Source organism: Muntiacus reevesi, chromosome 16 (assembly GCF_963930625.1).
Source record: "Muntiacus reevesi chromosome 16, mMunRee1.1, whole genome shotgun sequence".
Classification (NCBI taxonomy): Eukaryota; Metazoa; Chordata; class Mammalia; order Artiodactyla; family Cervidae; genus Muntiacus; species Muntiacus reevesi.
In genome coordinates, this window is record NC_089264.1 from 62,002,426 (window position 1) to 62,014,882 (window position 12,457).

At 39.7% G+C, this 12,457-nt stretch overlaps 1 protein-coding gene across 1 annotated transcript in view; it reads right to left on the reverse strand.

Annotated features, from left to right (window-relative positions):
• CORIN (corin, serine peptidase) overlaps window positions 1–12,457 on the reverse strand; it is a 204,609-nt gene that overhangs the window by 40,573 nt on the left and 151,579 nt on the right. The window contains exons 14-15 of the mRNA XM_065907247.1: window positions 11,681–11,791; window positions 10,465–10,594 (exon numbers count right to left, since the gene is read on the reverse strand). Coding sequence (XP_065763319.1) covers window positions 10,465–10,594; window positions 11,681–11,791 — 241 coding nt within the window. The remainder of the gene's footprint in view (window positions 1–10,464; window positions 10,595–11,680; window positions 11,792–12,457) is intronic.

Sequence of the window (12,457 nt, forward strand, 5' to 3'; positions counted from 1 at the left end):
TCTCAATCTTTCCCAGCATCAGGGTCTTTTCCAATGAGTCACCTGTTCGCATGAGGTGGCCAAAGTATTGGAGTTTCAGCTTCAGTATCAGTCCTTCTGATGAACACCCAGGACTGATCTCCTTCAGGATGGACTGGTTGGATCTCCTTGCAGATCAAGGGACTCTCAAGTCTTCTCCAACACCACAGTTCAAAAGCATCAATTCTTCAGCGCTCTTTATAACTTTCTTTAGAGTCCAACTCTCGCATCCATACATGATCACCGGAAAAACCATAGCCTTGACTAGATGGACCTTTATTGGCAAAGTAATCTCTCTGCTTTTTAATATGCTGTCTAGGTTGGTCATAACTTTCCTTCCAAGGAGTAAGCATCTTTTAATTTCATGGCTGTAATTACCATGTGCAGTGATTTTGGAGCCCAGAAAAATAAAGCCAGCCACTGTTTCCACTGTTTACCCATCTATTTGCCATGAAGTGATGGGACCGGATGCCATGATCTTAGTTTTCTGAATGTTGAGCTTTAAGCCAACTTTTTCACTCTCCTCTTTTACTTTTGTCAAGAGGCTCTTTAGTTCCTCTTCACTTTCTGCCATAAGGGTGGTGTTATCTGCATATCTGAGTTATTGATATTTTTCCCAGCAATCTTGATTCCAGCTTGTGCTTCTTCTAGCCCAGTGTTTCTCATGATGTACTCTGCATATAAGTTAAATAAGTAGGGTGACAATATACATCCTAGACTTACTCCTTTTCCTATTTGGAACCAGTCTGTTCCATGTGCAGTTCTAACTGTTGCTTCCTGGCCTGCATACAGATTTCTCAGGAAGCAGGTCAGGTGGTCTGGTATTCCCAACTCGAAGAATTTTCCACAGTGTATTGTGATCCACACAGTCAAAGGCTTTGGCATAGTCAATAAAGCAGAAATAGAAATAAAACAGTAATAAGGTCAGTATGTCTAAAGTTTCGCAGACAAATGCAAAGTGCTAAGAGATAGGGTCAGAGAGGGAGGCAGCTTCCAGATTATGCCTCATAAACCAAAGTAAGAAATTGGATTTTGATTCCAAACTGTACAAATAAAAGGAAAAGACCAGTGGGTTTGGCATTTAGATAATATCATTGCTATAAACTCTGTCTTGGGAGTGCAAAGCAAGCCAGATTGCAGTAGGTTTCAAAGACAACATGGAGAAGTCAAGTCATCACTGGGAGTCTCTGGTACAGTTCCAAAAGGCACAGGCTGCCATCTAAGGACGTCTAACAGAGATAACACAGGTCTTTCTGGTCAATTTCTGATGGATTCTCAAGATGTAAATTCTGTTCTTATCTACCTAGGACCCATTCATATTCATGCCCAACAGCAATACGTAACAATGACTAGAGAATCTGAAGCCCCCAAAGACTTTAAAGAGATTGCTTATTCCCCATTCCAAGACCTTCTTGCTCACAAGTAGCCCTGTATTTTTGGTGGAAAGCTGTGTTTTGACAGTACTTAATTCTGGAGAACTCATGGAAACTGTCTTTGATTTTACAAATCCTGAAGTGAGTCAATTATTAATGATGAACATTTTTTATCACAAAATGGAAAGTAAGAGAGTAAATAAAAATGTGATTAACCCAGAATCTTACATAGTTTATAGTTAATAATGGCAAATTTCCCTACACCATTGAGAGGTTTCCATTTCATTTCATAGCCCGAATGAGACAGTTTGAGATTCAGTTTGCTAACCAATAATCTGAATTCTTGGCATAGCTCACTGATGGTGATGTTGTGGACATGCTCTTAGGACAACTGGTAGGCTCACTTGCTCTTGCTTATTAAAGCTTCATACCTAGTGGTCTCACTGTTGTTGTTCAGTCACTCAGTGGTATCTGACTCTTTGCAATCCAATGAACTGCAGCACACCAGCCTTCCCTGCCCTTCACTCTCTTCTGGAGTTTGCTCAAACTCACATCCACCGAGTCGATGATGCTATCTAACCATCTCATCCTCTGTCACCCACTTCTCCTGCCCTCAATCTTTCCCAGAATCAGGGTCTTTTTCAGTGAGTCAGTTCTTTGCATCAGGTGACCAAAGTATTGGAGCTTCACCTTCAGCACCAGTCCTTCCAATGAATATTCAGGGTTGATTTCTTTTAGGATTGACTGATTTGATCTCCTTGCTGTCCAAGGGACTCTCCAGTATCAAAGTTTGAAAGCATCAATTCTTCAGCATCCAGTTTTCCTCATGGTCCATCTTTCACATTGTACATGGTTAATGGAAAAACAATAATTTTGGCTCTATGGACCTTTGTTTGCAAAATGATGTCTCTGCTTTTTAATATGTTGTCTAGGTTGGTCATAGCATTTTTTCCAAGGAACAAGTGTCTTTTAATTTCGTGGCTGCAGTCACCATCTGCAGCAATTTTGGAGCCCAAGAAAATAAAGTCTGTCACTGTTTCCATTGTTTCCCCATCTATTTGCCATGAAGTGATGGAACCAGATGCCATGATTTTCTTTTTTTAATGTTGAGTGTTAAGTCAGCTTTTTCACTCTCCTCTTTTACCTTCATCAAGAGGTTCTTTAGTTCCTCTTCACTTTCTGCCGGAAGGGTGATGTCATCTGCATATCTGAGGTTACAGATATTTCTCCTGGCAATCTTGACTCCAGTTTGTGCTTCAACCAGCCTGGCATTTCACAAAATGTATTCTGCATATTAAATAAGCAGGGTGACAATATACAGCCTTGATGTATTCCTTTTCTAATTTTGAACCAGTCCATTGTTCCATGTCCAGTTCTAACTGTTGCTTCTTGTTCAGTTCTAACTGTTGCTTCTTGACCAGAATACAGGTTTCTCAGGAGGCAGGAAAGGTGGTCTGGTACTCCCATCTCCTTAAGAATTTTCCACAGTTTGTTGTGATCCACACAGTCAAAGGCTTTAGGGTAGTCAATGAAGCAGAGGTAGATGTTTTTTCTGGAATTCCTTTGCTTTTTCTATGGTCCAACAAATGTTGGCAATTTGATCTCTGGTTCCTCTGCCTTTTCTAAATCCAGCTTGTATCCCTGGAAGTTCTTGGTTCATGTACTACTAAAGCCTAGCTTGAAGGATTTTGAGCATTACTTTGCTAGCACGTGAAATCAGCACAATTGTGCAGCTGCTTGAACATTGCTCGGCATTGCCCTTCTTTGGGATCGGAATGAAAACTGACCTTATCCATTCCTGAGGGCACTGCTGAGTTTTCCAAATTTGATGGCACATTGAGTGCAGCACTTTAACAGCATCATCTCATGGAAGAACTTAAAAAATTATTTCCTCTTCCTTTAGGATGCAGCATTTTTCAGGAAAATTATTCTTCTTGTTCACCCCAGTACAGCATATTTCAGAGAATTTTACCCTTACACATTGGGTAAAGATTTTTACCCATACACCCTTATGATTTTCTTCTCAGCCAGACAGTCATATAACTAGCAGCTTCTTGGGAATGTGTTAAGAAATTTTTTCCCCATGCCCAAACCACATATCTGCCAGAGAAGTTACGAAGCTACATATGAAAGAAAACAGCATTGTGTGGATTTGCTTCACCTGAGTGCTACTTAGAATAAACCAAGCATGTACTTGTTATTATGTGACTTTTCAAAATGTGAAAAACATTTGGATCATGGTCCTGCATGATGAATTTCCACCATTACCACCTCCTCACTGCTATTTACTTAAAAATCCTACAATGATAAGATCACTAGATGACCTTTCCATTTTTTTTAAAACCAAATACGTTTGGAATATTTTCCTCAACTGGTAGAGCTTCTATAAACTGGCTCGTCTCTCTTTCTTGAAATTCATATCCTTATACACGCTCTTTCATGATAAGAGCACTAGGTAATTAAGACTTGCCACATAACTCCCATACAAAGCAATATTAAATGAGGTTTATGTTTGAGAAGCTGGGTGACCACGTCAATCATGGCATGTTTACTGAATAACTGAGTGCCTCATCATATCTACTCCTCATATCGAAGAGGTCTTTTGCCCTTAGTTGGATTTACATCCTAGCTCTGAATTTTTCTGCAACCTAGCAAGTTCCTTGACTTTTCTGACCATCAGTTTCTTCATTATGTACAGTAAAAGTAACAATACTACTTATCTTATAATAATGTAGATAAATTGAGATTATACATATCAAGTACTCAGAACAGCCTGACATATAAGTAAGGTTGGTCATTATTATTCTGTGTAACCTATTCTGGGAAATAAATGAACCAAAAAATACATGCGAATGATATACATCATTGTGGAATTAAGAGAGCCATCATGTTGTAATGATTTTTAAGTGACCACAGGACATTGAGGGACAAAAGAAGTCAAGGAAATGAGAAAGGCTTCATAGAAGTCATGAGGCTTGAGCAAGGCCCTGAAGAATTTGGATAGGAAACGTAAAAACAATCACCTGTGGGCCCAGAGGCAGCAGCAGGAAGGAATGTGCCTATGAAGCACAGATAAAAGACCAGCCCGTCTGGAAAGAGAAGGAGAATATAAAAGGACATGAATTTGAAGAGAAAGAGGAGATCTAGCTTGTAGCAGGCCTACCAGTTGAGGAAAATAAACTTATTTGGTTTAAAAAAATATGGAAAGAAAGAGGACTTTTGACAGAAAATAATTTATTTCTGTCTCTCAAGAGTCCCTTGGACTGCAAGGAGATCGAGTCAGTCAATCCTAAAGGAAATCAGTCCTGAATATTCATTGGAAGGACTGATGCTGGAGCTGAAACTCCAATATTTTGGCCACCTGATGTGAAGAACTGACTCATTTGAAAAGACCCTGATGCTTAAAAGATTGAGGGCAGGAGGGGAAGGGGACAACAAAGGACGAGGTGGTTGGATGGCATCACCGACTCGATGGACATGAGTTTGAGCAAACTCGGGAAGATAGTGAAGGACAGGGAAGCCTGGCATGCTGAAATCCATGGGGTTGCAAAGAGTCAGACACGACTGAGTGACTGAACTGAACTGATCTGAAGGCCCATTTCCTCAATCATAGATGGCCATCTTGTTGTGTCATCACATGATGGAAGGCTGGAGGGAACGCTCTGTGATCTCTTATATAAGGGCACTAATTCCATTCTTGAAGCCTTCACCCTCATGTACTAATCACCTCCCAAAGCCCCACCTTTTATCATCATCACATTAGGGTTAGGATTTCACTTATGAATTTAGAATGGACATAAACATTCAGTCTATAGCAATTGAACATGATGTTTGTACTATAGCAGGTAGGCCTTTAACAGAAATTCAGTCATGGAATAATTAGATCTTTCAGGGAAATGGAGGCACCAAAGAACTAATGCTATTTCCCTCACCAGGCACTGCCCATGTTTCTTTGCTTCTCTTTTTGGCAAAATTGCTCAAAAAAGTTCTATACTTACTGTCTTTTGTTTCTCTTTTTTTATCATACTATCTCTCAGGCTTTTGGTCCCTTGCTCTATTGAAACTGCTCATGTCAATGACATGCATGTTCCTGCCTAATAGTCATTTTCATCCTTATTTTACTTCTGAACAGCATTTGATAGAACTGACTATCACGTCTTCCTTTATAGACTTTCCTCACTCAGTTTTCAGGATACAACATACTCCTACGCCACCGGTAATTCTTTTTCATCTCACTTATCTTGCTACTTCTCTTCCCTGATCCCTTAATGTGAGGGCTCAGCTCTTGGTCTTCTTATCTTCTCTCTATACATTTCCTCTCTTGGCCACCCAGATCAAAAAATGAACAATATCATTTTTGAATACACTGAATACTCACAATAAAAATATGAACAAGTGTTGGTGAGGAGATGGAGAAATTTGAACTCATCTGCATTGTTGGTGGAGTATAAGATGGTGTGGCCCCTTTGGAAAACAGTTTTGTAGTTATTAAAAAATTACACATAGTGTTGCCACTTGACCCAAAAATTCTAGTCTTAAGATATATACCCAAGGGAATTGAAAACATATGTTCACACAAAAACTTATACATAAATGTTCATGGTAACATGATTCATAAGAGCCCAAAAGTGGAAACAACCAAAATGGCCATCAATTGATGAATGGATAATCGAAAGGTGGTTCTATCTACTCAATAGACTACTATTCAGCCATAAACAGGATTGACGAACTGATACAACATACAACATGGATGACTCTAAAGAGCATTATACTGTGTTGAAGAAACTAGACAAAAAAGCATGTATTGCATGATTCTATATGTGAAATGTATACAATAGGCAAGTCCATAGAGACAGAAAGTACATCAGTATTTTTCAAGGGCTGAGGAGAAGAAGAAATGGGGAATGACGGCTATTGAAAATGGGATTTCTATTTTGATGAAAATACTCTGTAATTGGTGATGATGGTTACAATAACCTTGTGAATATACTAAAAACAACAGAATTGTACACTTAAACTGTGAATTTTATGGTATCTAAATTATATCTTAATTTAAAAAAAAAAAAACTACAAGGCTTTGAGCTTCCTTTCCATAGTTTACATGTACAGGACCAGCATCCTGGGCTAGATTTATTACTACAGATGACTGGATCTGTCTTTGAGGTTCACGGAAGTCAATCAATAAGGAAACCATCCTGGATTAAATAGTTCATACATGACAAATGAATTCTGAAGTTAGAAACTTTGTCCTGGGAATACATGTTAGGAAAAATTATGATGTAAATCTCATATCAGGGGCTATTAGGTAATACAATAGATGCTGTCTTTGCGGTTTTGCCTAAGACACAGAAACATTCTTTGGAAGGATGTCTTCTACTGACCAACTCTAAAGGATTAGGGCATAAAATCAAATTGCAAGTAACTCTATAAAGGAATTTTTGCCAAAATAGTATAGCCTATTTCCAGATGATCTAACTTTTATAAAGATAAGCTGATGAGGCCAAAAGACACAAAGAATCACATTTCCTTAGACCAACTTCCCCAAATACCAGATGTCTCAACTGAACATTTGGCAAGCATTAGGAGGCAGTCTAAATTCTGATTTGTATTGCTGATTAAATAAATGTCCATATGTTTTTGATACTGGATACGCAGGTAGCAAAGTCAATATACTGTCATGAGACTTTAGGGGCTTGATTTATACCCTTATTCAAACAAAGAGCCATCGTACTTCCAGCTGGGGTGAACGCCAGAGATACCTACAGATGGAGGTAAAATGTCTTTCAGCTTCAGAAGAGAATTCTGAGTCCTCTCATTTGGACAAGCACTTAGTTGAGAGTCCAGCATTTCTGCTGTTAGACATGGAAAGCATAATCTTGGTCTGAAAAAACTCTAAGTGCAGGTGTTTTTAATCAACTGCTTCTATCATGAAAGCATTTAAATAGAATCCCTGCAAAACATGTCACTGGTGTAGATCTGCATTTTTAACAAACTAGCTCCATAATATACCCCCTCAAGTAGATGAATGACCTGTTTGGATTTAAGGTATGTTTGTTTTGGATACTATACTACAGTGCTTTTCTCTATAAATGTTTACTGAATGAGTGAATGATTTAATGAATCTATATTATATTATCAAGGTAATATTAGAGTTGAATATTTTTCTTATACAATTTTAATAGGAATGCCAAGCTATAAGTGAAGCTTTCTCAGATGAGAAAAAGATTTTCCTTTTAAAAACTGATTGTTTACTGATATGTCTTCCCCATTATATTATAAGCTCTTTGATGATGTTATTCACCTTGGCATCCTCCACACAATGCCTACTCCTGTGCAAGGTCCATAAGCAGATGCTCAAAAAACAATAGGAGAAAGATGCGGAATAGAATTAATTGGGATTGTTTTTTACACTTCAAATTTTGGATGCAGAGTCTGTTCAGCAGTACCAAAGCAGGTCCATGGAGTGGATACTCCACCCCAGAAGCTAAAGGAGGGCAGCTCTTTCCTCTCTCCTCCCTCTGACAGCCGGAGTACAGGTCAGTGACTAGTCATGGCCAAAGAGGCCTTAGTAGTAGGGACTCTGAATCCGGAGGGAAAGACTCAAAGATGCAGGGTTACTTAGGTGTTAATTTGAAATACCAGTGGCAGAGCTGTGAGTCTGCAGCACAGCAACTGGTCTCCAAGCACAGAGGTAACCGCAGCTTCCCAAGTATCCTAGTCCCAGGCTAAGAATCTGGCCTTGTCCTGCAATGATGTTTATTCCTGCCCCAGCCTGACTTTCCAGGTATCTGTCAATTCATGAGCCACCCATGTAAACTGAAGAGTAAATTCAAAGGCAATCCAAAAGTATATTAAAAAAGAAACCTAATATTACCTCTTGTACTCACTTCCTTGGAAGATGAATCACTTCTTACCCATTAACTCAGGCAAATAACAATTATATTTTTTCAACCATACTGCTCTCTCTCAAATTTTCCTAGCCTTCCTATGAAATACAGCTATCTTTTAAAAAATCCTAATGTCTATCTAGGTTTTAAATATCCAAGATATTGCAAAAATCTTCCCACTATGTTAAAGAAATGAAACAGTGGAGTAAAGAGATTTTTAAAACTCCTATATATACACAATAGCCAAAAGCAGGAACCACTAAAATGAATACTTCATCAGTGGATCAAGAGGTTTAAAATAAGGGGCTTCCCTGGTGGCTCAGTGGTAAAGAATCTGCCTGTCAGTGCAAGAGACACTGGTTCTATCCCTGGTCCAGGATGAGCCCACGTGCCTTGGAGCACATAAGCCCACGCAGCACAGCTACTGAGCCTGTGCTCAGGCCTCGGAGCTGCAGGCAGTGGGCCCGCGTGCTGCAAGCCCTGACGCCCGAGCGCTCTGGAGCCCAGACTCTGCAACGAGAGAAGCGCTGCAAGGAGAAGCCTGCGCACGGCAGCTGAAGAGTAGCCCCCACCCGCCACAGCCAGAGAAAGTCCATGCAGCAACGAAGACTCAGCACAACCAAAAACAAAACTATATAAAGCAATTTTTAAAATACGGTGTATCCACACAATGGAATATTATTCAGCCGTAAACAGACAGCAGGCACTGGCACGTGGATGCATGAAAATACTGTGCCCAGGGAGACAATTAAGATGATGAAGAGGCTCCCACAGCGTTATGAACATACCAAACGCCACTGAACTGTACACTTTAAAGTGGCTACAATGGTGAGTTTTATGACACGTGTTTTACCACAGTAAAAAATTTAACTTCAATATCCCCGAAATTAGGAGAAATATAAAGCAGAATATTTTAAACCTGATTCCTTCTGTTTACAAGAAAACACAGTGGCTTTTTGTCAAAAGAATTTTCTGGTTATAAAACCTTTGTAGATCCAACTTCCCTTCGAACTCTCAGTGGAGTTGCGTCATTATGTAATCAGGTTTCCGTATTAAGAAATTACCTTGTGTCTGGCGAGAGGAAAGTAAAGCTCTTCCAAAAGGCATTTAATTTATCTCTGATCACAATCACAACTCCTCTCATTTAGACACAATGAGGAAGTTGTGAAAATGAAATATAGTTTAATGGATCTTGACAAATATAATTTTTCCACTCTGGCAAAGCTTAAATCTCTCTTATTACAACAGTTACTCAATTTCCCAAAGATGTGGGACTTCAGACAGGAAAAATGGGCTGAAGATGCTGGTATTTACATAATTCTTCAAACTGGGGTACCAAGAATGTGCTGCAGGTTGCTAACCCATGATTGGGTGGCTCATTATTGTAAAATATTTCAAGTTTGCTCAGTGGAATACAGGGAAATGACATTAACTCGGTCTTTTACTCTAGAATTTTATAACTGCTTTATCTTTTTATTTCTATCGTTTCTATATTTTCCCCAAACCTCACATACATCATCAGTAAAAGAAAAAAAAAGTGTGTTTATATGTTTAATTGTATAAACACACACACACTCACACATATATTCTAAGACCTTTCAATTATTGTTTTCCAATCCCAATAGAACTAAAAAGAAAGACCTACATACCTAGAATCCAACTTTCAAAGTATTGATTTCAGTGTGTGTGTATCAAAGCGAGAGTGACTGTCTTTTCATTCTAAGAAGCAAAAACAGTGAACTCTTTCCTGATTTATGTTTTCTGCAATACATAGGGTAAATTGAAATACCAGCGACTTCAAGTTCTATTTCTCAACTTACTGAAAAATGTGTGTTGCATAAAAAGGCATTTTCAATAACCTCTTAGGGGGAAAACTGCAAGATTTCCCCACCAGACTCCTCAGAAGAAACCATCTTAATTCTTTTATAAATAGCAAAAGCAATTTCATTTCAGAAGTCCTTAAAATACAATGACTTCATTTACTTTTAGAGGCTTTATTAAAGTAGGTTTTCACCCACACTCTTCAGACAGGTGCCTGTAATAAAAACAGTCCTCTCACCTGATCCGTTTCCTGCGCTTTCTGGGTGAGAGCGCTAACTCACCCTGAATTCATCAGGAAGATATTATCGCCAGGTCCCACGAGGCCCTCTGAGAAACTCATCAGGGCTACAAACTACTGACCTTACCCTAAACCCATCTGCTTGCAGGCCAGCTGACTCAGGGTCTCCTGCCAGCCATCCGCACACACGTGGTGTTCCTCGGCAGACCTGTGAGCCGTCAGGAAGGAGGAGGAGCTCACGTTTGCAGAGAGGGTCACTGAGTGGGAAAAAAAGGAGGGGAACTCTAATTTAAACCATCTCTTCTCATGAAACCGCATGACAACATGCCTTTATTTTACTTGCAGACATTCATTTCTATTTCTTTTAGCTAAAAACTATCTGGTGAATTCTTCTGCTCTGCAGACCATAGTGATCACCATGTGGCAAAGGGCTAGGAAATGAGTTAGACGTGTCCTCTGCCCTTCGAGACCTAGAGACTCCTAGTGAAATGGCCACAGGCAATTCTCAGCTTTTCATTACGAGTTAGACGACGGCCAGAGGCAGTCCCTTTCCTGGGAGTTTATCCAACGATTTGCATAATTAGAAGGAGCTAGTTGTAACTCCATTCAAATTGTTTCCTTTTAAGAAGGTCTTTGAGAATGTAAATGTGTGAGTGATGTTCATTTTGGATTAATGTGGAATACGGGATAATTCTTCTTTTACAAAAGAAAATCCTCTGTACTTCATACACCACAGATCATTTGTGTGAACATTGCACAGTTAATGACAATACATTTTGTAATTATGATTTGGCCAGATGATGCCAAAGTAAGGGCCAAGGGAATGCAAAGAGGGATAAGTGTAGGATGACAGAATGAACCAAACTCAAGATTATAAACTGCAACACTGGGACACCAGTGGGAGATGCCTTTAAGTCCGGGGCATGGAAGGGAGTAGATGGACAGAAATCTCATCTGGATTTGGAGCAAGAACATTGGACAGAGAGAAAGGCCTCGTTAGTATCTCATTCCAGGTAGTGTCAGTGATACAAGAACGACCAACTGTTGATAAATGTTAAAGCTGGGCGATGATAGAGTTTAAAACTATATTCATATGGAAAGTTATATGATCATAAAGATTTGAACCCAAATATTTTCATATGTAAGACAGACAATAGAGAAGTAACCTGGGGGGAAGTGTTCTTTGAGTTGGAAATAGCATGTACAAATCACCGCTGACTGCTTTTACGGTAGTAAGGTAGAATAGATGAATTTGGTTAGTAAGATCCATAACACCAGTTAGGGTTCATTTAACTTAAATGGCTGCCAGGCGTCAGAGCAGATGGCAGAAACAAGCAGCTCACCGCAGTCCCACTCATCGGAACTGTCTACGCAGTCGGCTTCACCGTCACACCACCGGTCACGTGATACACACTCATGGTTTGCACATTCTAGCTCATCAGCTTGGCAAAATGCTGGCAGGGGAACAAGAAGGGAGGAGACAAACATTTTAGGAATGGATGGGATTTTCACTAACAGGCACCTCATGGTTTGCCAACAGGTGCATCAAAGGAGGAAAAGATGTGGTTGCTGAGGCCTGCCAGTAACAGTCAATACAGAGGAGCAGAGCTGGTGCGATGTCGTTTCTGAGATGTCCAGCCACACAAATAGCGAGCATTTAAACAGCACTGCTGTCTCCAAGTGACTAAATTCTCCAGTTCTAACCACAGGATTGAAAAAGTGGTACCCAGAGCAGCAGAAATCCCAAGATGAGAGCACAGAGCTAAAATCTGAAGGGGCTTGAGCTGAGCCCTGGGTATGAGCAGACTGAAGACACTCTAGGATGAGACCAGCTCTGCCCACATTTATGGCTGGTTTTATTTTTTTTTGATCTCTAGTATAAAGTGACTCTCAGAGTCACACACTAATCTTCTCTTGGGTTTTTAAAAACTATAGCCAAACTCCTTAATTGCCTATCTAACATCTATTACTTTTCTTTCTTCTTTCTTAAGGGAATCTGATTTTTATACAGGCCTCCACACCAGTCCCTGTCCAGGAAAAGAATCCTAAGTCGTTTAAATAAGACGTGGCATTTTTTTCACTATAATTGTATTTTCTGAGTACAGTTATTAGCCCAGGAG